The sequence below is a fragment of the Alosa sapidissima genome, chromosome 3 (assembly GCF_018492685.1).
Source record: "Alosa sapidissima isolate fAloSap1 chromosome 3, fAloSap1.pri, whole genome shotgun sequence".
NCBI classification, from domain to species: domain Eukaryota; kingdom Metazoa; phylum Chordata; class Actinopteri; order Clupeiformes; family Clupeidae; genus Alosa; species Alosa sapidissima.
In genome coordinates this window covers 26238726-26265294 of record NC_055959.1, presented here as the reverse complement: position 1 = coordinate 26265294, position 26569 = coordinate 26238726, and the positions used below count along the sequence as shown (strand labels likewise).

The 26569-nt window shown below is 42.5% G+C and overlaps 3 protein-coding genes across 7 annotated transcripts in view; 1 reads left to right on the top strand and 2 right to left on the bottom strand.

Moving 5' to 3' along the window:
- Positions 1 to 78: 78 nt before the first annotated feature.
- Positions 79 to 5636, bottom strand: c3h17orf75 (chromosome 3 C17orf75 homolog). 2 transcript variants are annotated; one of them, XM_042087404.1, is made up of 10 exons: positions 5214 to 5636; positions 4824 to 4898; positions 4009 to 4134; positions 3722 to 3847; positions 3530 to 3587; positions 3207 to 3326; positions 2688 to 2752; positions 2383 to 2522; positions 1947 to 2050; positions 79 to 1687 (listed from the first exon to the last, which is right to left on the bottom strand). In XM_042087404.1, the coding sequence occupies exons 1-10, from the start codon at positions 5360 to 5362 to the stop codon at positions 1463 to 1465; spliced, it is 1188 nt and encodes a 395-aa protein (XP_041943338.1). In that variant the 5' UTR covers positions 5363 to 5636; the 3' UTR covers positions 79 to 1462. The 2 variants fall into 2 exon arrangements, with proteins under 2 accessions (XP_041943338.1, XP_041943339.1); XM_042087405.1 differs by lacking the exon at positions 4824 to 4898.
- Positions 5637 to 5699: 63 nt separating this feature from the next.
- znf207a (zinc finger protein 207, a) lies at positions 5700 to 15032 on the top strand. 4 transcript variants are annotated; one of them, XM_042087401.1, is made up of 12 exons: positions 5700 to 5836; positions 6281 to 6407; positions 6535 to 6673; positions 6898 to 7074; positions 7207 to 7282; positions 7374 to 7444; positions 7708 to 7868; positions 8632 to 8724; positions 9309 to 9551; positions 9802 to 9958; positions 10050 to 10248; positions 10541 to 10923. In XM_042087401.1, the coding sequence occupies exons 1-11, from the start codon at positions 5796 to 5798 to the stop codon at positions 10208 to 10210; spliced, it is 1446 nt and encodes a 481-aa protein (XP_041943335.1). In that variant the 5' UTR covers positions 5700 to 5795; the 3' UTR covers positions 10211 to 10248; positions 10541 to 10923. The 4 variants fall into 4 exon arrangements, with proteins under 4 accessions (XP_041943335.1, XP_041943333.1, XP_041943336.1 ...); XM_042087399.1 differs by having other exon boundaries at positions 10050 to 15032; XM_042087402.1 differs by having other exon boundaries at positions 9802 to 9937; positions 10050 to 10923.
- Positions 15033 to 20317: 5285 nt separating this feature from the next.
- The window catches only part of tnrc6c1 (trinucleotide repeat containing adaptor 6C1), a 48754-nt gene continuing 42502 nt past the window's right edge, over positions 20318 to 26569 (bottom strand). Inside the window, exon 24 of the mRNA XM_042087408.1 lies at positions 20318 to 26461. Within this exon, the coding sequence (XP_041943342.1) occupies positions 26077 to 26461 (385 nt within the window). The 3' untranslated portion in view covers positions 20318 to 26076. The remainder of the gene's footprint in view (positions 26462 to 26569) is intronic.

The window sequence follows — 26569 nt, the reverse complement described above, 5'->3', positions numbered from 1 at the left end:
CTGCGTTCATTTGAAGAGGCCTAAAGCAGCTGGCTTTTGTTGGAATGAGTTGAAGATATACATAGACGAGACAAAGGGGAGCGTAGTGATCAACATTTATTGAAATCACTTTCACAATATCAGACATTAGAGCTGAGACAAAACAGGAGAGCTAGAATGATGCTGGCTGACTGGGACACAGTAGTGTGTGGTGGTCAGTTTGGGTAGCTGGACCCGGTCACTTTTATACAGCACAACTATTTACGGTCCCGGACACAAACTCTTAATTTCACAGTCAAAATATTATCACATTTTCACAAACACAATATTGCTTTTGTCTCAGCATTCCTGTGACTACAGTTATAGGAATGGATAGGGTTTGCTGGCAAAATATCAAATACAAAGTCTGACTCCACTAGCAGCTCACTACAGCAAATCACACAAATCTGGATTAATTAGCACCTATGTCATCATATCCTAAATCAGGTCTGCTATCGTGGTACCAGGATTTTTACACAAGTGTTTGTGAGCACATATAGGATAAAAGTATTTAAATAATTGTGTAAACTTAAAGAAATAAGGAAATAATCAGCCATTCATAAAGCACATCAGTATTTCTGCTTCAGATAATATGTCATACAAATGAAAAAGGTAGTGTACTGAATTCACTTGAAATGATACATGCTACCGTCAGTTTCAAACATAAAAGGTTACACTTGGGATTGCAATAAAAGACGATAGTTGAAGAAAAACTGCTAGGCAAAAAGCAGGCACAAAAGCTTCATAATTGGTCTTAAATATCAGTACATTATTGGATCCAAATAAACGGGCAAACATAAAGATAAAGTCAATTTGGTCTTCAAACAATATGGCCCACAATGTCAATGCTGCCCTGTACAATTTTACTCTTTATGAGGATTAACAGTGAAAAATTAAAGTACAATAACAGTGGCCTATAATAATGACATTTGATACACACGGACACATGGACACATGGACACACACACACACACAAACACAGCTTAGTGTGGAATAAGGTTAGTGTCTATACAGCATTATACAAAGGTGTCAGGATTGTGTGTTTCTTTCCAGGCAAATTAAAGAGTGCTGATGTTGAATATTTGATGGCACTGCCTATGTTGTTTTTTAAGTGCTGTGCATGACGTATATGTGTTGTGTTTGGATAGTTTGGGATTGTTATGCATCTTAAATGTGTTCTATATGCAGTTATTGTATGGTTAGTCTCAGTGGGCACATCCAGTGCAGTATCTGTCCTTTTTTGTTGTGAATAAATATATGGTATCTCATTGTGTGTGTGTGTGTGTGTGTGTGTGTGTGTGCTCTGTGTACACACCCAGTACTGTGTGTGTCCTTTGTTGAGAATTAATGTATGGTTTCTAGTGGTGTGAGTGTAAGTGTGTGTTCTGGGTGTGCAGTTAGTGTGCCTGGTTTCAAGTTGATGTGTGTGTGTGTGTGTGTGTGGTCAGTGGAGTGCAGCGGGTGCCATAACCTGCTCACTCAGGTACTCCTCAAGCACGCGAATGATTCCACAGGCCTCGGTCAGCCCGCTGTGCTCGGCCCGTGCGTTCTGCAGCAGAACATCGCCGTTGCCACAGCCGCGCAGGAACTGGCCACAGCGGAACAGCGCGTAGTGGCTCATCTCCGCCTGCCGGATGAAGCGCTTCAGGTTGTTCATGTCCTGGATGGCCTAAAGGGGGGGGGGGGGGGTCATGGGATGATATCATGACTGCATTCAGTAAGCAATGTACATTTTAATGACACACTAAACCATGAAGAATTCATTAAAAAGAACCTCCTTACAACCACTTATTGTGACCATTCTCCAAATAATATTTCATATACATGAGGTGTTGACTACATCAAACCCTATTGGAAACCAATCGAAATGTAGTGTGCTGTATTGATGACGTAGGGTGTTTGAGAGCACTTGATTTGAGGATGCTCACCTTAAGCTTGAAGTTCTCCAGAATTTGTCTCAGGAGGAATGGGTTGCACCTCTCGGCAGCATTCAGGAACGCTTGGATCCAGTCCTCACAGAACTGGTTACTAACTGCAAGGGGAAGATGGGAACATGTTACTGGGTTGGTGAATCTGTTTTTAATGTTAAGACTGCATTTGTTTCATTGGAGCGAACAGAAAATCTATTGCTGCTTCATCAGTAGGGAACTAGCAGCTGCTACTTAGCCATATCTGGATTTAGAACCAAACGGAAGACATACTGAGGCATCCTTGAAAATGATCCAACACGTAATGTCATTAATAAATATTTCTATCTATTAATTCAAGGAATGTCTGTGTATTTCAGTGATGTAAACCTGCACTGGAGAATATGGGTGAGGGTGGGTGGGTGGGTGAGGGTGGTTGTACACGCCCGGCACACACCTGCATTCGAGAGAGTGGGTGGGCTTGTGGAGCAGTCGATCACCAGGTCTGTGTGGGCGTCATCTGACATGGCTTTGCACAAGGTAGCCGTGGTGGTGTCCTCTTGAACTAAACCCTGCAGACTGGCAGCTTTGATGAATCTACAGACACAAGAGACTGATGATAATGATGAAGGCCTACAACTAAAAGATGTTAACGTTGCGTAGCTACAGATCATACAGTGTACAGGGCATTAGTGCCACATGATTGTTGCTGCTCTCTACACATTAGCAGTCAGGCAAACATGTTGATAATCAAAGCCTTACCTGACTACATCAGTCTTGGTTCTCTCATCTGCGTCATTGACCACTACAGGGGTATGACTCAAAGCCTGCAACACCAATTAATCACATTTATAATACCACTAATTATATATTGTATATCGCCCACCCCTACGGTATATACACATCGATGTCCAATCGATGTCCATTTGTGGCTTTGAGCAATGCAATCAATGTTTAGTAAAAGTTAATCATAATCCTGTGCTGAATACTTACTGTCAACACTGCACTCGATCTAGAACTAACGTGAGAATTTCATGGGGCAACAACAACAAACAGACAACATATGTTGTTTACCGTGTTTTTCTAACTGATGATAGTAGATAAACTCACAGTGTAACCATTTCATTTTCACTTCCTTAAATAGGTCATTTGGTTTCTATCAGAATAATATAAATATTTTCTTCACGTCATGGTGGTGACACCAAAGATGTTTATCTGTTGACACCGCGCCAGACAGATAAAGATGCTGTGGGTTTCTGTGGGTGCATATGGGCTGCTCACCGCATGCAAGAGGAAACAGACATTGGCCTGGACCAGCTGAACCACTCTGTGAATGTGCATGACCGACTCCTCATACCAGAGACTCAGGTATGGCCTCACGTCTGACTCCAGGTTCTCCATCTGTTGAAAATGAAATTGATGCTGATTGGGTTACAACGTCTGATGGGCCAGAGAAGAATTAAGTCAAATTTAGTATCGAATTGAATCCTGAGATAATTCGGGCCAGAAACACCTCAGTACAATTGACCAACTAAAGTTTTTTAACTTAAGTATTTCTATCACAATGCCACTGATTGTGATTTTTTTTCTGTCCTGTCACTCACCTCTGGAGTCAAGCTGCCCTGGAGACCTTGCACATACTTGTCAAGTTCAAGTCGGAATGTATGGGTAGTTAAGGAAATTACATCACCCTTGAGCATACAACACAAAGACAGAATACACTGTGCAGGGATGCTAGTGTGCTTCAGCTCAAATCAGTTGAAGAGAGAGATTGTAAGACTTCAATGTAAGGATATAGATTTAGTCCTTTCTCTGAACCGCCAAGGAAGCAGACCACCCAGCCATTCCCATCTTCTGATTGGTCTGGAGAAGATTCCTGTTCTAGTAGACAACAATAGCAACCAACTGCCTGCTCAGGGATGCTGTTTCAACAGGGAGAGAGGGGGGGGGGGGGTATTGGAAAGACCACATGATGACACTACGGACCATTGTCCCATTCAAGAATTAAACCTCAATCTATGTGGAGGTAACCAGCTCCACACAATGAAATGAAAGAAGATGATAGTTTCTCTCTTTTGATTACCTCAGCTCCACAGTGGCAATGTTGCCCATTCCTCCCAGTAGAGCTCCTTTGCTCAGTCTGCGGGAGATGTAGCATCGCAGCTGTGGCTCAGCCTCTGGGGGCAGACTGCTGTCCAGTAAGGTGAGGCTGAAGCAGAGACCGGAGAGAGCAGTTAGCAGGAGAGACAGCGCAATCCGAGGCCAACAGCAAGGCGGCGGTCTTACAGGCTAGAAAGTGGGTTCATGATGTACCGATGACACAAGAAGCCACATTACACACAACACCAAGCTATGCCATGAGAATCAACAACACATTTAGCACATATACCCAACCATTGATTTCCCATATGATTTGCTCACCAGGCACAGAGCAAGACCTATTCCCAGATCTTTTTTCAAGAAAAATATTCTGTAATATCCTTTACCAATTTAATCTGAACATTGTTTTTGTGCAGATAATTGCAGTTTATATTAAGTCAAACACTTGTAATTTAACAATGTTTGTGAGTGTGTTGCAGTCAAAACAGAATCTTGCAGTGTCTCGTTTCAGGTGAGATAATGGATCAATTACTGTTAGATTCGAAACCGCATGATAGGTCAACACTACAATCTTGAAGTACTAGAATGGGATTGTGCCTTGCTCTGTGAAACTGTGCATCACAGCCCATAGCCCATGTTCCAAGAATGATTGTTCGAGATGAAGCTCACAAGACAAAGCACACATGAATCCAGATAAAGACAGGAAACTTGTGACTGAGGAAACTCCATCCAAATTAAGCAAGGACCACTGTCACTGTATGATAAACGTGACCTTATTCTGTCCATTGTTTTGTTTACCTAAAGTCATCATGACATGTGGTTGAATCTGCTCTTCTTTGAGACCACGCGACACTCTCCTCTGCTGCCTCAGATCTGAACAATTGATAAAGCACTTACTACAGATGACAGGCACTTCAAAACGAGAACTAGGAAAATCACAGTGTAGGGTACCAGTTGTGTAACCATCAGTTACCATCTGCATTTAAACGTTAGCTGCAAAGTCGGGGCTTGTTACACGAGGTTAGTTAAGATCCAAATGAGCCAGAAATAGGTTACATTAACAACATACAGTCACGCTCCCGCACAAATCATTCAACCCAACTCCTTCATTTAGTTCAAGAACGTTACAACCCATCCAACTGCAGACCTTGCTCACTGTGTTGCACACCTGTGATGGAGACCACCTACCTTGTGCTTTGGTAAAAGTAAATTGAATAATAGCAGTTGATTTGTTGTATTCGCTGACTGATTCCCCCTATTTCCTCACTGTCAAAATCTGTGTCTTTTTCTTCTACGTCAATCGAGTCTTGAAAGGACGAAGTCTGTGAGGTAAACATCCTTAGCCTTTAGCTATCTAACGTATGTTAGTCAAGCTAGATATTCTGACGGATGTAGCAGCAGTTAACGTTAACGTCAGTGTTTCACGTGCCCAACAACCTAAGCAAATGTCAAAGTCTATATGCTACAGATGAAAATAAACAACGACTCTGGAAGATTTAGCACCATCAGTTAGATTATCTTAGGCTTTTTCAAGAACGTTAACTGACAGCACCTCACTATCAAAACATTTCTTTGACGCATTGTGCACCCAAACTGCAGTCCGTGTAGAAAATAGTGAGGAAAAACAAATGTTCCATTTCATAACGACACTAATCACATGATCTGTGGTTCCTCCCTGTTCCTTTTCAGTTCCTGGCCACGCCATTTTGACCAGACTGCGAATTAGTTGCTATTTGATTGTGCTGCATTCGTACCATCACAGAAATAATCATGGGTAGGAAGAAGAAGAAGCAAATGAAGCCATGGTGTTGGTATCCTTTTGCAAAATCGTCTGTCACCGGCTTATCGACTGAATACTTAAACCGGGAACTCATTATGTTGCTGTCGTGTGGTTTTGATGTCAAATCCTCTGTTCAAGACATGTAATTGTGCTAGCCACCTTGCTAGTAGGTGCTAGTGCGTAGTGCATGTTTAGATTAGCTAGCTAACCTAAATTTACATTTATACGAGAAAAAAAACGACCTTATTTTAATTTCAATTAAAGTCATTGCAAGTATTACGATAGTTAGAACCTTTAGCTGTTGTGTGTTCGTACTTGTCTTCTCGCCATCATAGTGTTGATCTTGTTTAGTGTGTGACATTAGCTAACGATAACGTTAACTGTGTTTGTTTGTAGCCCTTTAATCTTTAGATAGATTGTTATTGACAGTTCAGGAAAAGTGTACACCATAGATAATCCTTAACTGCTAAAACAGGTATTGCAACAGAGATTTCGACGACGAGAAAATCCTCATTCAACACCAAAAGGCGAAACATTTCAAATGCCATATATGTCATAAGAAATTGTATACGGGTCCAGGTTTAGCTATTCATTGTATGCAGGTAAGGGAAATTGCTATGAATAGCCTTGAAGTGACACCAATGTTTAATTTATGCAAGGTAGATACGTTGTTTACGGCTTTCTGTGTAATCCACAATTGTTTGAAATATCTGGTATGGCTGTTTATAGGTTCACAAAGAAACAATAGATGGAGTCCCTAATGCCATCCCTGGTAGGACTGACATTGAGTTGGAAATATATGGCATGGAAGGAATTCCTGAGAAAGATATGGAGGAGAGACGACGTGTTTTGGAACAAAAAACACAAGGTATGTCATTTTCTTACTGCCTTGTTATGTGAGCTTCCCAATGGATAATGGATACAGTTCATACTTCATATCATACATTTGTAGCTAAGAACAGCCAGCGTCATTAAGTTAATGGTTTGAACTGGTCAGCGCCAGGCACAGACAGGCAGTGTTCTCTTATACGCAATTTTAGTCCAATGGTGAATGTGCGTTGCACAGTCTAATTCTTGTCATTTGGCCAACAGAGAGTCAGAAGAAGAAGCAGAACCAAGATGACTCAGATGACGACGATGATGATGAGGCCGGGCCTTCCTTCCAGCAACCAGCTGCCCAGCCCCAAGCTGCATATGCACCCCCCATGACCCAAGCAGGCATGCCTCCAGTGCCAGCTGCACCAGGGATGCCACCAGGGGGCTATGCGGGTACATTCCACAAGTATTCTGTGTTCTTATCATGTGAAGCCAACCCACGGGAAGTCATGCCATGCATTGTATTATTAATAAAGGGGATTTTAAGTTGCGTTAATTGGTTGTATTTGATATGCCTGTGTTCAGGTATGCCCCCAATGATGCCTGGTGTTCCTCCTATGATGCCAGGAATGCCGCCTGTCATGCCAGGCATGCCACCAGGGTAAGACTGTGTGCTTTACAATGACCTTGGTTTGGATTTTGGAAGATGTGAAGATGATGATATGTCTGACCCAGCATTTCGTTCTCAACAGCATGATGCCAATGGGTGGAATGATGCCACCAGGACCTGGAATGCCACCTATGATGCCAGGCATGCCACCGGGTGAGGGGTCTTTGTAGTTTCTCCCCGATTGCTTAACCCTTAAAGGAGTAGGTTTTTGAACGTTCTAAGTTCCGCAACAATTGAAGGTTCTAAAATTCTATGTTGAATTCAATGAACCCAGATATTCTTTAGAATGTTCATTTCTCAACATTCCCGTCACACCGGTGTGACGGTACTCCTTTAAGGGTTAAAGGAACAGATAAGTAGTGAGTAGTGGTGAAAGGGTTGGTACTAAACCTCCTGCTGCCTCTGTGTCTTACCAGGAATGCCCCCACCGGTGGCCCATCGACCTGGCATGCCCCACATGGCGCAGGGTCCTCCGTCCGCAGTCCCAGGCATGCTGAACAGACCCGCCATGCCCACTGCCACCGCATCCTCAGCCCAGCCGGCGGTCACCAAGCCCCTGTTCCCCAGCGCAGGACAGGTGCAGTACAGCCTACTCTCACTCTGCTACTGCATGCCTCTGAGTGTTCTTTATAACACACCCCTACTACAACCCCTCAGGTTGGACTGGACAATTAACTGAAATTGTATTAAAACTGATATTTAGAACATCACATCACATCAAAAAATCTTGCTCATGTCAGTTAGTTAATGCTTTCTCCAATGTGTGCATTTGAGAACTTTAAAAAAAAAAAAAAAAAAAAAAACATTGGGTGGTGGTAGGTCTCATGTCTCCATTCCAACTAATGTTTGTCAGAGTTCACTCGAAGCGAAGACGGTGGATAACATGAACACAAACCCTGAGCCAACAAGCCTCAACCCTTTGCAATTTAAACCTAAAAAGTCAGTGCCTTCGCCATTTTTACGGTACATTATCAGAGAACTATGAGGGCAGAGGAGAAAAATGTGTGAAAAATAAGTAATGGAGGTAGCCTAATATCGCCCAGTCCTACCCTCAGTTTCCCTTGGAGACAGGGTCAGAACAGAGTTACTCGTGTTACTCATTGGGTAGTAACTGAAGTTATTTTAGTGCTCTGTACGTGATACAGTGTCAGTAATATTGCACTTTTCAGGAGTTGTATTCTTGGTGTTAAGCCAAATTTCTTTTACACCACCCTCAATGTGAGACGCCAACAACTTACCAGTGTGTGTTTGTATGTGTGTGTTTATATGTTTGTTTTTGTTGTTGTTTGTTTGGTTTGGTTTGGTTTTGCATTCTCTGCTCTTATGTTCTTATGCCACAGATGGGAACTCGGGCTCCAAGTACAAGTACACCCTCAGCGAGTGTCGACACTTTGTCTGCATCCTCTAAGCCTCTGTTCCCTAGCACAGCACAAGTACGCAGTAGCGTGACTGAGTTTGTGAAGCTACAGCTTCACAAAACTCCTCCCCCAGCATGTAGCGCACACGCTTTAGGTTTCTAGTGCTTATGGGGGTGGGGGTTTATGCTGATCAGTAGTGCATAATGTTTCAGTGATAGATTTCCTGTTTTAGAGATGTTATATCATTTGGTGCGTTTTGACGTAATGCCTTCTATGTTTTGCTGCTGCATGTTGTTGTGCAAATGTTGTGGAAATCTGCAGAGTTCAAGAAAAGTTCACAAAGAGATCTGCAAATGTGTCCTTAATGCCCTGGTCAAACTCGGCCAACAGTAATAAGCAAGAATGCAGATGAGCATGCAGATTTCTGTGAGGGACACTTTTCTGCCGCCTTTTGACTTTCTTTGCCAGAGAGTTATTAGATGGTGCATAAAGTAGTGCTTTTGAGGCTGCCCTACAGAGCATGTCCTAGAAGTACAAACAACGTAGTCACGTATACTGTATGTGTGTTAGCATTTAGAAAGTTTGATGTAGTTGACGTAGTCATTATGGGCTTTTAGTGTTCCGCACTCATGGTCCTATCTCTCCTCACGTCTGCGCAGGCTCAGCAAACGGGTTCTGGTGCGGCCGGGGCCGACATGAAGGCCCTGAGCACCCCAGCTACCTCCTCTGACCCGGCCAAGCCCACGTTCCCCGCCTACACTCAGTCCACTGCCCCGGCAGCCGGCTCTGGCTCGGGCAGTACCGTATCCAAACCGCCCACTCCCGTGACCAGTAAGCCTGCCACACTCACCACCACCAGTGCAACCAGTAAGTTGATGCACCCCGATGAGGACATCTCGCTGGTAAGTGTTCATTTTCTGCCCTCTATCCCTCCAAAGTAAGTGCGTAGAAGCAGTAGATTGTTTTAACCACTGTGGTATTGTTATTGAAAGTTTTCATTGACATGATTTTTTTCATTATTATTTTGTCCATTATTGTCTTTTATTTGATGGTGGTGGTGCGTAGTTGATTGATAGAAGTGCAAATGAACACTGAAGCCTTCATTTGTCTTCGTTATTTGTCTCCTCTAATCATTTGGCTTATGTTTGTCAGGAGGAAATCCGAGCTCAGTTGCCCAGATACCAGAGTAAAATGCCCCGGCCGGGGCAGGCCGCCATGGCTAGCCCGCCTGTTACCCCCATGAGTGGAATGATTCCCCCTCAGCAGGGCTTGCCACCTCAACAGCCAGGTGTGCGGCACCCCATGCATGGTAGGGCATCTAGCCGGATTGCCTCTCTCTAACTCTCTTAGCCATCATTGTAGACAAGGAAATGGATCTAACTGAGTGTGTCTGTTCACAGGGCAGTATGGTGCTCCACCCCAAGGCATGCCAGGCTACATGCCTGGTGGCATGCCTCCTTACGGGCAGGGGCCACCCATGGTGCCCCCTTATCAAGGAGCACCACCACGGCCGCCCATGGGCATGAGGCCTCCTGTCATGTCACAGGGAGGTCGCTTCTGAAGCCCCCAACCAACCAACCAACTGCCTGTCTGCAATAGGTTTGGAGATTCATCCATTTTCTCATCTAGTGCTGTTTATTTAGTTGCCAAGTTGCCAGTAACGGTAAATGTAAATTCTACTTGCGCTTGTGAGAAAAAAGGAAAAAAAAAAAAAAAACTGGGTGAGGAGAGAGAAAAAAAGCTTAACAACGCATGGGACATTTGCATTTGAAAAAACAACTATGAAAAGAAATGAAAGCATTTTCTCTTCATCTGCACCTGATGGATTCTGTTGTTGCAAAATCATACTGTGTGTGTGTGTGGCTTTTTTCCCCTCTTATGTTCCATTTAGGTTTTTAGAAGTGTAGTAAATATGGTTCGTAATGTTTTGAAGGCGCTGGAGTTACATGAACAGGCCCTCCTTAAACAAGGCAAGTCCCTGTAAATACATGTACTGTGCTTATTATCTGCGAGGCCTTCACAGCGCCCTTAGGTGCTGTTGGACCTCTGTGTCCCCAACTGAGTTTGGTGAGGGCTTCCTCAGGTAGCTGTTGTGTCTTGTCTGCTTGTCCACCTTTTATTTAACCTCAAAAAATCTCTTCAATTCAGTTTCAAAGTAAATCTGAAAAAAAAAAAAAAAAAAAACACGGTCACACACTAAACTGTTTCTGTGAATTTGATTTCTGTACTGCTGTAAGACTCTACCCCTTGTAATAAAACATGTTGAAAACTTAAGACTGTTTTTTCATGGCCGTGGGGAAAGGACTCCGTCAGCAAGGTTTGTACTTTGAGTTTGTTACAAAACTGCAGGCTCAGCTGAACTTACTTGAATGGAAATGTGTGTGGATCCAATGTTGTGTTATTTCTTTCTCTTTTTCTTTAAGAACCACTGAAGTGTATGTCTTGAGTGGTATTGGTCATCCACATTGTAAATGTTGCCACCCTGCAGATCTGGGTTTGAAAGGATGTAGTTATTTTTTAAACTCCTCAACAGGGTGGGGAGTGCAGTCCACAGCATTGAAATTGTCCTCCAGTTGCAGGGTTGGCATTTATGAATATGGATGCTCCCAATCACCAATGAGATTGCTCTTGCATGGCTCTCTGTTGTGAGACACTGAAAAATATAATTGTGCTTTTTCCCCCCGATTCTGATCTTTTTTTTTTTTTTTTTAAATATATATATAGTTGTATATTTCACTGTACATTCAGATGGGTTGTAAAAGTTATGCTCATCCGAAAGCAAAACCTAATATCCATCTTAATAGTTAGGATTATCTGGTATCATTGATTATTTTTTATTTTATTACGCTCTTGTGAATTTAGTGTTTTACGTGGCCTTTTGGATGCATAACTTCACAGCGCCTAAGAGTGCTTTTTTTACAGTTAGAAGGTGTTGAAAGACGTGGCTGATGTGCTAAACTTAAGATCTCTCTTCCCCTCCCCTCTGTAGCTATGCCATGGAACTGGCAGAGGCAGAGTCTTGAGGGTTGCTCTGGTCAGGCCGAGGCAAGTCAGTCCTTTTTTTCCTCCCTCATTCTCCTGTCCACTCCAGGGGCCCTCACAGCCCTCAGGGCTGTTGGATGCCTGCGTCCCCAAACTTGCAGCAAGTTTGGTGAAGGCCCCTTGAATCTGTTCACTGTAGGCACTGCCACTGACTAACCGCTTCACTCATGCAAGTTCCTTGTCACTATACATAGTTTTTAGTTTGGGTGGGATTAGTTGGTAATTGCATAGACAAAGCAAATGGCTCCTCCTTGACGTTGTTGGGATTGGCAAATGTCGTGTAGTTTATGAAATGGTGGCTCAGTGACAAAATCTGAGTACAGATTTTACCTGGTAAAAAGAGGGGTTGTAACTAAAGTGACCTTACCCACTGTAATATAGGTCCATCTCATGTGATCAGGCAGTTTATTCTTAACAGTTATAAACACCTCTCGCCCATTGTAAATCAAACTTGCAAACATGCAGCCATGTCATGTATTAGAACAGCACTACCAAGAACAGCAGCACCATCCCCACTACCCTTACTGCCCTCTGCCCAAAATTAACACTAAGAAGCCACATGTCAGCCAGCTGTTCTCTGTACTGAGTGAAGTGTGAAACGATTCAAACACATGGTCCATGTCATTCATGTGCTCTTTGTTTCCATCAGCTGACCAACAAACAGCATTTCAGCACTCGCTATTAGCTGGTCAAAGTCGAGAGTGTCGCCACTACAGGTTAGTTTATCCTGTAAGTATCAGACTCGGGCTAGCATAGTTCTGTCTTGTCATGTTCAGGCATTAGCAGCTGTAATTGTTGACAAAGGACTGGACACACATTGTCCCTTTTTGAAGTTGTAGTACCACATTGGGTTTTTTTGGACTCTGTAACATGTAACTTAACACAACCACAGTATTAGTGCATGCAGTGTATGTGGATTTCCCACTTTTGTGATGCAAGCCTCTGGGGAAAGTGGCGTGAGTGTGAAGCGTTTGTAAGCTCCATCTAATCCTGTAGTACCTTTGATTCCTCTGATCCAGCCGTGTCACCCCCGAGGCAGGGATTCAGGGTCTGCTAACAGACTTTTTTGGTAAGTACAGGTGAATCCAACATTTTGGTGTCAAATCGTGTTAGCACAGGAGGTCAGAGACTTGAGTCGGGGGGGTGGGGAATGTGTGTGTGTGTGTGTGTGTGGGGGGGGGGGGGGGTTAATAGAATGACGTCTCAAACAGGTAGGACTTTTACCTGATAGTTCTCAGACATTACCCTGGCATTCATCAAGAATTGCTCCAATGTGTTTGTAATGCAGTCAGTTCAAACATGGGAAGGTACATAGTGCTTCATTAAATACATCATCTTGTAGGTCCTCCTCTTCGTTACTTAATGATGTCCTATGTACTTGGAGAGGGATTTTTTTTTTTCCGAAGCATCTAATGGAATTCCCTCCACATATATTTTTTTAATTTCTTTTTTTAATTTCTTCAGCACTATTTTATAAATTCTTAAAGGCTTACAAATCTCCTACCCATGTCCTCCCCTCCAGGGGCATCCCTCTTAAAGCCCCTGTTTCTGTTAAGAGCTGTGGGTTACTTTGCATCTTATTAAAGTGTCCTTTAATTAGATCACTGGGGTCAGGGAGTCTGCTGTAAACCTGATGAGCACTTTCAGACCTGTCAGACTTGTTCTTTGTTACCTAAATGTAGAGCTCTCTTGTGGTCATCTTTCACTGTAAGTTTTAGAAAGTGTCTTGTACATCATTGATCCATATTGTATGTTTCTCCAAATCCCATTAATTGCACCCAGCTGTAGCAGAAAATTCCCCTTCCCACTTTTGCTCCTCTGATCTGTTAAATCAGGAATTACTTATCATTAAGAGTTGTATATATTCTGTAATATCTAAGTATATTATTCTGTCCTGTCTATAACATGTCATGTATTTATTGCACAGAAACATGCATTTTTGCCACGTTGGTGCTTAGAGGGTTAAAAGTTTCCATTTTTTGATGGTTATAACTGACAAATTCTTCTCTAAAGTATCACATTGCAGAGTATCAGTATGGCACCAAATGAGCAATTCTTTTTGACTGCCACTGCATTTTGACTGTTGTTGTCAGCATAGAGGTTTTGGTTGGAACATCATGAATGTGCTTCAGAAATATATTAGACTAACATACAGTACTGTGCAAAAGTTTGTTTTAGATGTTTTTTATGATGGTAGGAAATGTAATATTTTATGTAAGTACAATAGACGTTTTGGCAAATTCCACTGAGACGTATATAATTAAAGAAACAAAGTAAGAGTAGTAGACCACATTGTTTTTCAAACCAGTGTAAATATTGCATGAAGAAACAAAAAATCTGAATAAATCCACTGAAGAACTACAGCTGTAGTTTTCTTAAAACAAGGCTTGCTAGGCTACCTCTTAGGAAATTGTGAATGCAGGCAAATTGATGCTGTTTTGTTAGTTTTTCAAACCAGTGTAACAAAGAATCAGAATAAACCCACTGAAGAACTATGTTCTCTTAAAACATTATAGGGCACACCGAATGTTGCTTTGATTTTGGTATTGTTACAGTAAAAAGTATTCATACTAATGTCAGTGTTTTTGGAAGAACCTTCATGATTCTTTCTTTCACAAGTGCCTAAACCTTGCGCAGTACTGTAACTTCACAAGTGAACATGAGTCAAACGTATTTGCCATCAATGAAAGTAAATACAGTCCTGAAAGTTATTTTAAAAAAGTCAAAGGCACACATGATGCAAAAAAGACCTTAATCTAATTTATTATGTGCGACTGAACAAAATGTGCACATAGGCGTAGGTCACTGCAAATATCAAATAGGTCCATGATCAGTTAATTACAGTTAAGCATACATGTCATAAATGTTAAGCCGTTTCCCTGGACCGCTGGCTGTTACGGTACGTTGAAAACCCATACCATTCTACTTTGTTTGTCTTCCTATAAGGAAAGACAATGTCAATTGTCAACTTAAGACAGGTCTGAGTCTGAATCATGTTAACATTTTCCAAATAGGCAATTAATCACTAAAAATACCTCACTAAGATTTATACATTAAATAACATGTTTTTGAGATATAGTTGCACTTTGGCGCCTTTGCCAAAAAGGTATATTTCAGGCAATTTCTCAGTAATAGCATTTTTAAACATTTGCTCTTTTTTGTGTGCTTTAATGCAGTTGGTGTTGTTTTACTGTTTGACAGTTATTTGATGCACTTCTGTTGCACCAGCTTTGTCATCTACATGCCTAAAAGTTATAAATGTATGAACATGCTTTGAATTGAAATGGCTGAACAAATGAACTGCTAGTTTTAACTAAATAAACAAACTTTCTTTGACCCCACGACCCTGTTCCAGTGGTCTTTTTGTTGTCTGATTTGCTATCTCCTCCAACCTATTGTGACGTAACAAGATTGTGATTTTTTTTTTTTTTTTTAGGCAGACTTCCTGTTTGAAGGTGGAGCATGCCTCTGTTAATCTAAGCAGTCAGGGCGTTCATGACTTCAGTGCCACACAATATTCACAAAAGCCAGTATTTTGTCATTCGTGATTACGCAGGGTTTAGGAAGCTGAGTTCATGTTCTTGATCTTTACTTTAACCCCAGCATGAGGATCCTCAGTTCCGTGCTTTGGATATTAGGCATTCAAGCTATCGGTATGTTGCTTCTCCATAAATAATACTTATTTATAATTGATTTATAAAACTCTTTCCCTATGTGGGACTCGATTTTTAAAACGTAGGCTATTTAAAACTTTTTAGTGAAACCCTTAGCACAGATCAACAAAATACTGCCTTTGCTGTGTAATGCATTTGTTTCTTGGTGCTAAAATAATTTTCATTAAAATAAATGTTCAGTGTGCTCATTTAGGGGTAGTACAATCCTCATACACTATCTTGCCTCTCCGCTTCATATGGTTGGACTGCTCCAGTCTGGTGAAATTCCTGTCTAAAGATGACTGTTTCAGATGTTTCAACAGTTCCATAGCTTACTTCATGGATGCGCATCAGACGAGACTTTCTTGTAACAATCTAATCTTGTAGGAATATGTGATCATAATGCCATTAAAACAGATGGGCAGCTTGGCCATTAGCACACCTCTGCTTAAGGTCGTTTTTTTGGTTGCACTGCTGGTTCTCAGTTGTCTTTATTGCAGTTTAATGTTTATTGTCTCAGATATGTGTTGAAGCAGATGGAAATTAAATTGACAGCAATTTTTTATCTTGGATAAGATAACCACTTTGAAGTGGTTTTCACAGTTTTGCACCACAAACAAAAGGGCTCACACACAAATTCTTATAATTTTCAAATGCAGTTCACAGATTAGTCATGATTACCCTGTCTGCATTGAAGTGTAACTCCCATCTTGGACCCTTACTTCTCAGAGAAACAAAATTGCATTGTACAAAGCAAACCCTTGAAGAAGGAAAGGTTGTCTTCACTCCACAAACCAATGACCAGTATATTTTTGGTCTGGACTTGAGACCACCCTCTTATGTAAAGGTTATGATTACACTAAAAGCTTTTGCAGCAATAGGCCTATCTTTGTAGTGGTAGTCTATTGAAAAATGAAGTGCTGCCCTTGCCTGCAATATTTCTTGTATGTTTCAAAGAACTGAGAAACCGTTTAGTTCAGTTCTAACATAGGAAATGTGGCAGACTGTGTATCCTGCCACTGTGCAACGCCACTGGTATATTTATATCCAGTCACAGAACTATTTTCACTATGCAAACATTTTGGCAGTTTGCCAAAAGTTAACTTAGATCTTCAGAGTGGCGAGGGTGCTGACATTAAACTTTGAACTATTCAAATATGCGATGGTATAAGTGAAGGAATGTTCTCTCTGAGCAGTGTAGTCCACAAGTTCTCCTCTGCATTTTATCTCAAGAACTTTATCTCAAGTGTTTTGAAAAAGCAGATCCAGCATCCAAGGAAGTTCTGTATATCCAAACAACCGAAGGAGAGTCTGTGACCATTTACAGTGAACCAGAAGAGAGAAGAGGACAACTGATTGAGTTTTACCTGGAGCACACAGCCACTCAGCCAAAGAGGCAGGTCATCTTCCTGTCTGAGAACGGCGTAAAGGAAAGTCCATCTTACACTGGCCGTGTCCAGACAAGTGGAATAGCATCTTTTCCAATAAATGTAAACATCTCCCAGTTGCGCCGCACTGACACTGGCCTGTACACAAGCAGGTTTATTTACAAAGGCTCCTCATCCAATCAAGATGTCGAGGGCAGCACTCAGCTCTTTCTTTATGTTAAAGGGGCAGGTGGGTTGATCTTCTGAAGCATCCTGCATGCTCTTCTATGTGTGGATACAATGTTGTGAATTAATCTTTTGAATGTTACAACATTTGATCCTAAATGTGCTCTGCTTCTACCGAAAACACTGTAAACTTTTCTTTGATTTCTTAACATTTTGATCGGAAGATATTTGATCCATAGAGCATTCAACAAGTCACTGAGATGGAGGTAAAAGTGCGGTTTATAAAGTGAACACTGTTTTTCAGACGAAGATGGGCCTTGCCAGTGCAGTCGCTACACATCTCTGCTGTATGCCATCTCTGCAGCAGTAGCCTTGCTCTCTCTCCTGCTCACTGGCTTCTGCCTGATGCAACATGTAAGTACGCTCTGGCCTCCTCACGTACTCCTCAATCAGCAGTCCCACACCAAATCCAAAATTAAATAGAATTATTGGGTTGGATTGGCTGGATTCAGTTCCCCTCGAAAGCTTTGTCGTTGTGCAAAGTGAATAGTGTGTGTCCATAAATAATGCAAAGTGGACATAAATAACACTCATGTCAACTCAGGAGAAAAGGTCTCTGATCTAAAATTACAGCCCACTTGCAGAAACATAGCCTAGATAAAGTTGTTGGCATACTGAAAGGTGGGTGAAAGGTGAAAGACATATTTCAGCTAGCAAAAAAAACAAAATACAATCGAACAAAGAGATAGCTGAAATCTGTTTTTCACCTGGCCAATTGCCTGTTGAAATTGACACAAAATGTGTTGTCCCTGAGCACACTCAGCAGATGTGTAATTTTTAACACATAACTTTAACATATACAATTAAAATGAATATTAATGTATCATATAGGCTACTGTAATATGTATAGTTTTTTTTCTCTATTACTTCCAAACTTATTATGCACTTTATTTTCTTTTGGATGTAGAGCAAACAGAGGCCGAGTTCAAAGCCTCCACCACCAATGAATGACATTTACGAGGTGATGTCCATAGGACAGCATGGGAACCTTGTGACCCAGAATGGCCAACAGATGGCTACCCAGCAGGAGGACATGAACATATATGCCACACCTAACCTGACACCTGTGCAGGAGAATCAGTATGCAAATCCTCAGACTTTAAGGCCCAGCCTTCAAACTCAGACGTCTGTTCTGTGACAGCTCTCAGATCATTTGAGGAGTCCTTCTTTGAGGACAGATTCTAAGAGTTCTTGATGAATACTGATCAGGACAGTTTAATCAAGCAATGTAATCGTTTATTTGGGCAAGTTAAGATGCAATGCATGTTGCTGTATCCCTCAATACATTCAATTTCTGATGAAAGGTGCCGAGGGGAATTGGTGACCCATAAGTCTTCCCAATTTTATTGCTAGTGGGAGATTCTATAGCCTACATTAAAACAATGTGGAACATCATCTTTAGAATACCATGTTTTGTATGACTGTAGAGACAATGTTATCTGGCCTTGGTAAAACTTAGGCTAATTAATTTGCTGCTTATGTAAATAATTAATTTGCTGCTTATGTTATGGTGGGCTGCTGGTTATGTAGAAGTTAAACAGCTTGGGCTGATCAACATTTCACTTTAACCTATAGCATGTATGGGAGAGAGGATTGGTGTGCAGTAAAGACAATGTACATACAATACTTGTTCTACAATACATCACATATAATTTGATAGTTTATGTAACTTATGAGTCTTGAAGAACACAACTTTTGGCCAAGAAAAAATGCAATTTATTAACTGTTTGTAATAAGCTCGATAGTTCAAGAAAACATTTTTTTCTGCTGCATGTCATCAACAATCACATTCTAGGAGGACAGAGAGAAAGGAAAAGAAAATCCAAATGATTCAAAGCCACTGACTCATCCTCTGAAAATCTCAGTACAGACATTTTCCTTGACATTGTAAAACAAAAAAGGCAAAAATGCCACCCCATTTTACCCAAAACCCTACCCATAATTCCTGTCAGAGAAAAAGTACACCCTTACAACTCATCTTTTTTTCTTAGACGGGCTACATTAAAAACCCACAGTGTTCTGCTCCAATGAAATGTTCATTGGTTTAGGAATACATAGCATGGCAATGAAAGATAAAAGGGGGATATACTCGAAAGAAGGACTTATTTTGGGTTGGGGAGAGGATCCAGAGGTGAAGTGCAACACCCTAATAAGGAAAGCCCAAGGTGCTCTCCCATGCCCCCAACAACTTGTGCATAGATCATGATCCTTTAAAACCAGCATCTTAGTCCTTCCTTATCAAACAATAGTCCATGTTGATGCAGACACCCTTCAGTGAAAGTCCTCTCCTTAGTCGTTTCATACCCGCCATGACAGGGAGATTATGGGAGAAGAGACAAACATTATAATGCACAAAACTCCTGATTTCTGACAGGAAGGGACCTCATATGAAAATACAAGAGATTGCAAACATCCAGCAAACTTGTGTGTCTATTTTGCCGTCCATTTCACTATCAAAAATCCTTGATCATTTTTGTTTAAAATGTAAAGCATTTTTTTTCCATATAATAGATATCTTAGATATATATAAAGCACTCATCTTTTTCTTTTAGAGTTCATTATTTGGTAAATATGTACTGTATCTGCTACGGATTTATCAGAGACAATGAACTTTATCTGCTGCTGCTTCTGAAATTCATAACCCTCAGTGCTTACAATTTTTTGTCGTCCTTTTTGTTTGTTCTCAAAAAAGGAACATTAAAATGTCATGGAGGTGGTGCTCGAGAGCCCTAACCATCCTGAGATGTTGTCCACTTTTTTTTCTTCTTCTGAGTGTGCAAGATGGTGAGCAACAATGCCTTTGTTTGACAAGGAACAAAAACAAAAATGTCCATACACAGACATGAACAGGCTCTGTCAGTCAGAACAAAATGACAACATAAAACTTTATACATGAAATACAGACACAACACTGATCAGTCCCAGAGCTCGGAAATTAGCAAAATAATCTTCATATCATTACGTTTCATATTTTCATTTTATCCATTTCATATTGAAAGTTTGTTTTCAACCTGACAATTCCATTTGTAAAATTCTTTTCATCTAACTTCAGCAAGAAACAAAATGCTTGTAAACGCATTGTGGATGGCCTGACAAAGAGAGAAAATGGGGGAGTGGGGCTTAACAAATACTTGAGTGGACAACAAAGGAGATAAAATGGAAAGAACCATCAGAAAATAAAGCTAGAAAACACACTACAAAAGGTAGGCACCTCTGAAATGAGTCCTGCAATCACCTCCAGTTGACCTCCTGTACTTCTCTGGCATAGAGAGGACACATTTTACTTCTGTATGTTTATCTATGCCACAGTTCAAGAGTCTTTTTTTTAAACAGCTTTTATCATTTTATCTTTTTTTTTTGTTTTCAATATTTTTCTTTTAATAATTGGGAGGGGGAAAAAACTGGTGCAATACTCATTATCTGCTGACCTTAAAAATGTTTTCTTACATTATTCCACAATAAAAGCCACTAAAAGGTAGATATAACATAGTACATATTTAATAATAACAAAGAGAAAACACACTTTTTTTGTATCTTGTGAAGACCTCGAGTAAACATTTACACGTGAATTGTCACCGCCTCCCCTCAGTTTGTTTGTCATTTCGTGGTGTACAATTAGCTGAACGAGGGTCAGCCGACACAGTCAGTGCAACGCTAGAAGCTAATAACAACATTATACATCAGAATATAGAGGATTTTGTTTTTCATGAGCGCAAAAAAAATGAAGAAAAACCTAAAAACTATGAGACACTGAATAAAAAAATAAAAGAAACGGGTAATCCGCTGTAAATCGCAAGCACGCGTTCTTGTCTGAACCAACCCTCTCTTGGCATATGTATGCATACTATCACGTTCATCTAGCGTACAGTACACACAACCTTGTGCAAACACTCACATTAAACAGATGTAATTTTGCCATTTTTTTCCATAAAAAAAAAACTTTTTTTTTTTTTTTTTTTACTTATTTTGAACCAATATCAAAAAACTTGGAAGTGTATGAATGAGACAAAATTATTACAAAAAAGATTTCACATTTAATTATTGGCGCTTTCTTTTTCATTCAAGTATTGGTTTTATTTTCAATATCTTGTATCATATTGATATGTTTGAGGTCTTTTGACTTCTTTTTGGGAAATGGAGAGTGGGACAAATGAGTTTGAAAATGGGTGATTAAAACAGGGGCCTAAGGAAGAAGCTTCATGTAAGAGGACAAACCTTGTTTTCCATTCTCACATAAATGTAAGATATTTATGTATATATAAGCCAGTGTGTGCATATTGTCCCTTAGCCCCTGCGGAGGTAGAGGCTCACATCCCCCGCTCCATGAGAAGGACTGGCCTCCCTCCACCCCAGTTCCACATATGATTGAGAAGCAGGCATTCCTCCAGTTACTGGAATCTGTGCCACTGAAAATAAAAGAAGGGGGTGGCCCAAAAGGGAGTCTATGATTCCATGCACACAATGGGAGCTGGTTTGCCACTTGTGGTGGGCTAGCTGCAGAGAGAGAGAGAGAGAGAGAGAGAGGAAGAGAAAGAGGATGCTGCCTCTCAGTGCTGGTGCAGCAGTTCGGAATCCTGGGTGCCTCTGAAATATTGCCCCAATCCCAGCCCATTCCCTCACCACCACAAAAACTTCTCATGGACCATCTTGCGGCCTTGTGTCCAGTCTAGAATCAAGGCAGTTTCAGAGAACAGGCAATAGTGATTGTTGCTAATGTCACTCATGAATTAATATCATTGGGGGAAAAAAAGAAACAATTTGCTTCCTTCTCGTTAAGACTTGGTAACGACTGAGATGTGTCCCTGCTCTCCTGATCCATGGAAATGTAACTTTGTGTAATATGTTGGACCACCATCGAACCTTCTGTGCTAGTTGATCTATGGGGGGATAATGAAGGCCCTTTGGAGAAAACCACTTCAGCTTACTGCTGAAACTTACACATGCTAAAGGACTCAATATACAGACACAATAGTAGACATAAAAAAGTGCCAACATAAAAAGAGAGAAGGAGAGAGAGAAAAACAACTCCTTTTTTGGTTTAAAGAAAGATGTACCCGATGTGACCATCAACAGTGCACCTCAGCATTCTGGAATCCCTGTTTCGTTGGGTTGGTCCCAGGGACAAAGTTCTTGATAACTGGGACCAAACATTACTTGTCTCTGGGTAGCCCATAGCCTGCCATCCCATCGCCCTGCCTCTCCTCCATTCTCCCATAGGGTCCCTACTCTGTCAGAGATCTCTACAGACCTCGAGAAGGCGAAAGGTTCTGATAGCTTTCTTGCCTTGTTCTTGCGCTGCTGGGCGTCTAGTTTCCACAACCCTTAACAACCGTTTCCATCCCTGGGTCAACTGTTTGTGTTGTGGCTTTCATGAACCTCAGAACATACTGCGTCAGTAAAATACACAGGAAGCTACACCTAAAACGATCTTCTTCTCCACCGAGTCTGTTTGGCGGGGGATGGGTTTTGACAATAGAATCTAACCGGCTCATGTCATGAACTAACCACAAATGACTCATGGTGTTTTTACAGGTGCGAGACTCGGACTGAGGACATCTGTGCATTAAGAAAAGAGCTACTTGCTTGGCTTCTCAGCTGATCGCTTCGAATAAGATGAGGATGGTTTGAATATATAACATTCACCTCTTGGTCTTTGCATAGAAGTACGAGCTGCAGGTGTGCGAATGAGGCGCGCTTCACTTTCGTGATATGAGAAAAGCACTGGCGGTTGGTGGCGGTTGGAGTAGAGAGTGGATGACGGGTAGCAATGAGCCGTGCCTGCCTTTTCGAGAGAAGCACCTGTATGGGGGTGTGGTAAACACGAGCACCGCAGAAGGAGAGGAGAGGATGTGACAGGCCAAGGGCCACCCAGCATAACCACTACTATGTCACCTTTCAAAAACACAAAACAAACAAAAAATAGTCGTCAACAACAACAACAAAAAAAAACCTTCGACATTTTGCCAGGGTTTGTTCTTAGAACCTCTGTCCATCAGTGAAGAGAAAAAACGAAAATGTATCGAGACGACGTTCAAATATGTAGTATTGATTTAGTGGACACCCAGCACGGGTTGCGCAGTACTGCGGTTGCACCTCTCGCCTAAGTGTTTTTGCGTGTGTGGGTGTGTGTGTGTGTGTGTGTGTATGTGTGTGTGTGTGGACACAGCAAGAAGCCAGGGAGAGAGGCTGGTGAGCAGCTACTTTGAAGACCACTGCATGGACAAAGCACGCATACACAATCTGTCCAACACACAAAAGATACCGAGACTGATTTTTCAAAACTCCATCACAAGAATAACCGCAACCTTGACCCACAGAAAAAAAAAAACAATGAAAAAAAAAAAACCCACTGGCGATTATCCAAACGACAGACAAGTGAAGACAAAAAACAAACAAATACACAAACAAAAAACACGCCATATCTGTCCACCTCCAGCTAAAGTGATCTTTGCATGAGAGGAACGAGTAAATGTACGAGTCAAGTCTTTGAGCTGAGGTCGAGTGCTGGCACAGTAGTACCTGATTGGCCAGTTCTTAGAGAGCTGCTCTCTGCCAGGCTTGAGGACTGGGTAGGGTGGGGGGGTCGCAAAGGTCCAGACCGGATGGCGGTCGGAGGGTGTGGTAGGTGGGTGAGGGCAGGAGCTGGCAGAGAGCAGAGTGGCAGAGTCACCGCGTGGCAGGGGCCGCGGGCTCCACAGCAGATAGGCACTCGATGGCCACTCTTGTCATACAGGCTTGGCTGAGAGCCCACAGTCAGGGGGGCCCCAATGGGTGCTGGGACTTCGCCCGGCTGGCACCAGTACACCGAAATACGTCCTCCTTAGGAAAGGCTTTCAGAGCATTCCAACAGTGATATTTGTATTTTTTTTTTTCAACTTTGATAAGTTTGAAAGACCAAAACCACTCAAAGTAAATCACGTGTCTGAACATCAATCATATTGTTTTTCAGTCTTTGTTTTCTGATTTTTTTTTTTTTTATCTTCCCTTCATTTTGCTAGTTTTTTTTATCTTAAAAAAAAAAACCAACCCTCATGGTCTGAGACTAAGATGGGATAAAAAGCAAAAATAGAAAAAGGGAGTTTTTTCCAAACCCTTTTTAGAAGTCATAGAACAGCCTCAAAGAGGATGTGGAGAAGCAGTGTCGATTGCTTTTTAAGAAGTTCATTCCTTTTCTCAGTGTTTGCCTCTCCACTCCACTGATTTTGTTGGCATTGACGGTAGAGCTTGGCTCTCGACACTAAGTGCTATAGGTACAACCTCCTTCCCCTCCATCGGTCTTTTATTAGCGTACATTTTGTTTTGTACCTGGTATGCCTACACAAAGTAGAAATAAGCGTGATTGGAATATTGATGAAAATGACAAAAAAAAAGGGGGTGGGATGGGTGGGGGTCTCCCGTCTTATTTGGTATGAAGCCTTTAAGGGCCTTTATGAAGTTTATGCTGGGTCACAATGGCTGGTTTGGGCTGACTGGGATTAAGGGCGTCAGGGTGGTTGAAGTGCTTAGTTAATTTCCATCCACCAGAATCAGGAACCAGATGAGATGGCCTTCAGGGTTTAGCAGGACAAGGCTTAGGTAGGGTTGAGCTGGGTTGGGTTGATGGTTGCCGTGCTGGTCCTGGTTCGCTCAGAGACGGCCTGGCATTAGCGGTGTTTGGTTGGCGCGTGGATGGACGGAGGAGGCTGTGGTTGGCCCCTTTTGAAGTTGACGGGTTGGCAGGAATAGAACCAACTGAACCAGAGTTGTTTGCAGTAGTCCACTTCATCGATAACACAAAACAAAAACAAACAAACAAAAGATAACAAAAAAAGCTGTGCAGCATCAGAGAAATCAAAGTGTTCCTGAAAGTAACATAGAGCAGTGGTTGATCATGATATTTGTCACACATACACCCCCCACACACACATACAGACACAAAATACATGCCCTTGGCCCCAGAACACCTGCTCAGACCCACTGCCAGACTACTGTGATAAGGAGTGACCTGCAGGAGGCCGAGGGATCAGGGCAGAGGGGTGTGGGCGTCCCATCCGAGGCCCGAGGTCAGGACACTGGGAAGGGAACGGGGGAGTGTCCCCTTACCCGACCGTTAGAGATCTGGCCCATCTCTGGTAGCGTCACATTCCCCTCGTCCGACACCCTCCCACCCACTCGCCCAACCCCAGCTCTGGCTCAGACACAAGGCTGTGCAATACTTCACCGGCAACATCCACTGAGGAGGGGTGTCGATCGGGAGGGCTGGGGGTTTGGGGTGGACACTAGGGAGCAGTTAAGGCTAGTTTAAGTGCTGCGAGTGCTGCGAGTGCGACAGAACCGGCAGAACCAGTGGGGACCGGTCCGAGAAGGTGCTGAAACTGGTTCCGCGGCTAGGATGGGCTTGGAATGATGTCTTACGGAGCTGGTCAGAGCCAGAGAGGGTGACTCAAATAGGGCCTTGAGGAAGTGAGGGGTGGGGGACTTCTGGTTTCATTTTTTTTTCATCAAAATGGCAGCTTGTCTCATCAGTTGTAGTCAAAAATACACATGAAAATCACACACACAAAACACATACACACCCACATCCCAGTACTCAGAAGAGTTTCAGTCTGTTAAAAACGTTCTCCTTTCCTGTTGTGTCTGTAGCCGGTGTCTCTTCTCAGTCAAAGTCTTAGAGAACACTGACCAAAAACATACAAAAGTAAAAGTCACAAAAAAAATCCCAAACAGGAATCCACCGAAATGACGAAACAAGGACTGAAGAATGGACAGAAGTCAAAAGAAGTAGAATGAACGTCAGCAGCCTCTACGACATGTATTGCCTCTGCCTCCCGTCTCGTATCTTACAGTTCCATTGACGCTGATTATCACCACAACATTTGCTTGGTTTTTTGCTCCTGTAAGTGAATTTTATGTTTGTTTGTCGGTCATATTCTTTTTTTTTTTGTTTGCAACTTTAAAAATACTCCTCCACAACCGGTAATCCCAGAGGGCAGTGGGGTGGGTGGTGTGGGCAGGGTAGGGTATGGAAGGACTGGGTGGAGTGGGATGGAGGATGGAGGATTGTGGGTGGGTGGGGGGGGGGGAGGGCAGGCAGCCTTAGGGACTTGTCCATTCGTCTGTCTGTCCATCCGCCCCTCCCTCTACATGGACTCTCCACTCAGCAGGTCTCCAGGAAGCAGCGTGTTGATTGGGGTGGGGCTGCCCACCACCCTCCCATCCTCTCCCCCAGGGGGCCCCCACAGGCTGGAGTACTGCGGCACGGCCCCCCACAGCAATTCGCCCCCCGCCTTCCCAGGAGCCCCTCCACCTCCTCCGATGTTGGCTCCCAGACCGCCGCCGCTGCTGGTCCAGTGGGCCATGGGGTTGTGGGAGGAGCCGGCCACGCCCATGCGCGTCTGATTGGCCGAGGGCTGATTGGCCTGCCAGCTGGTGGTGGGCGTGAGCGCCTGGCCCTGTGCAAAGAAGCGGTTCACCTCCTCCTCGCTGGCAAACTCCGCCAGGATAGTGGTGTTCCCCAGCACACACCTGCAGGGACAGACACACAGAGAGTTGGAGGGAGAAACATAATGCATTAACACAGCGGTTCCCAAACTTTTTTTTTTCCCCCGCGTACCACCACCTACACCCCGACTC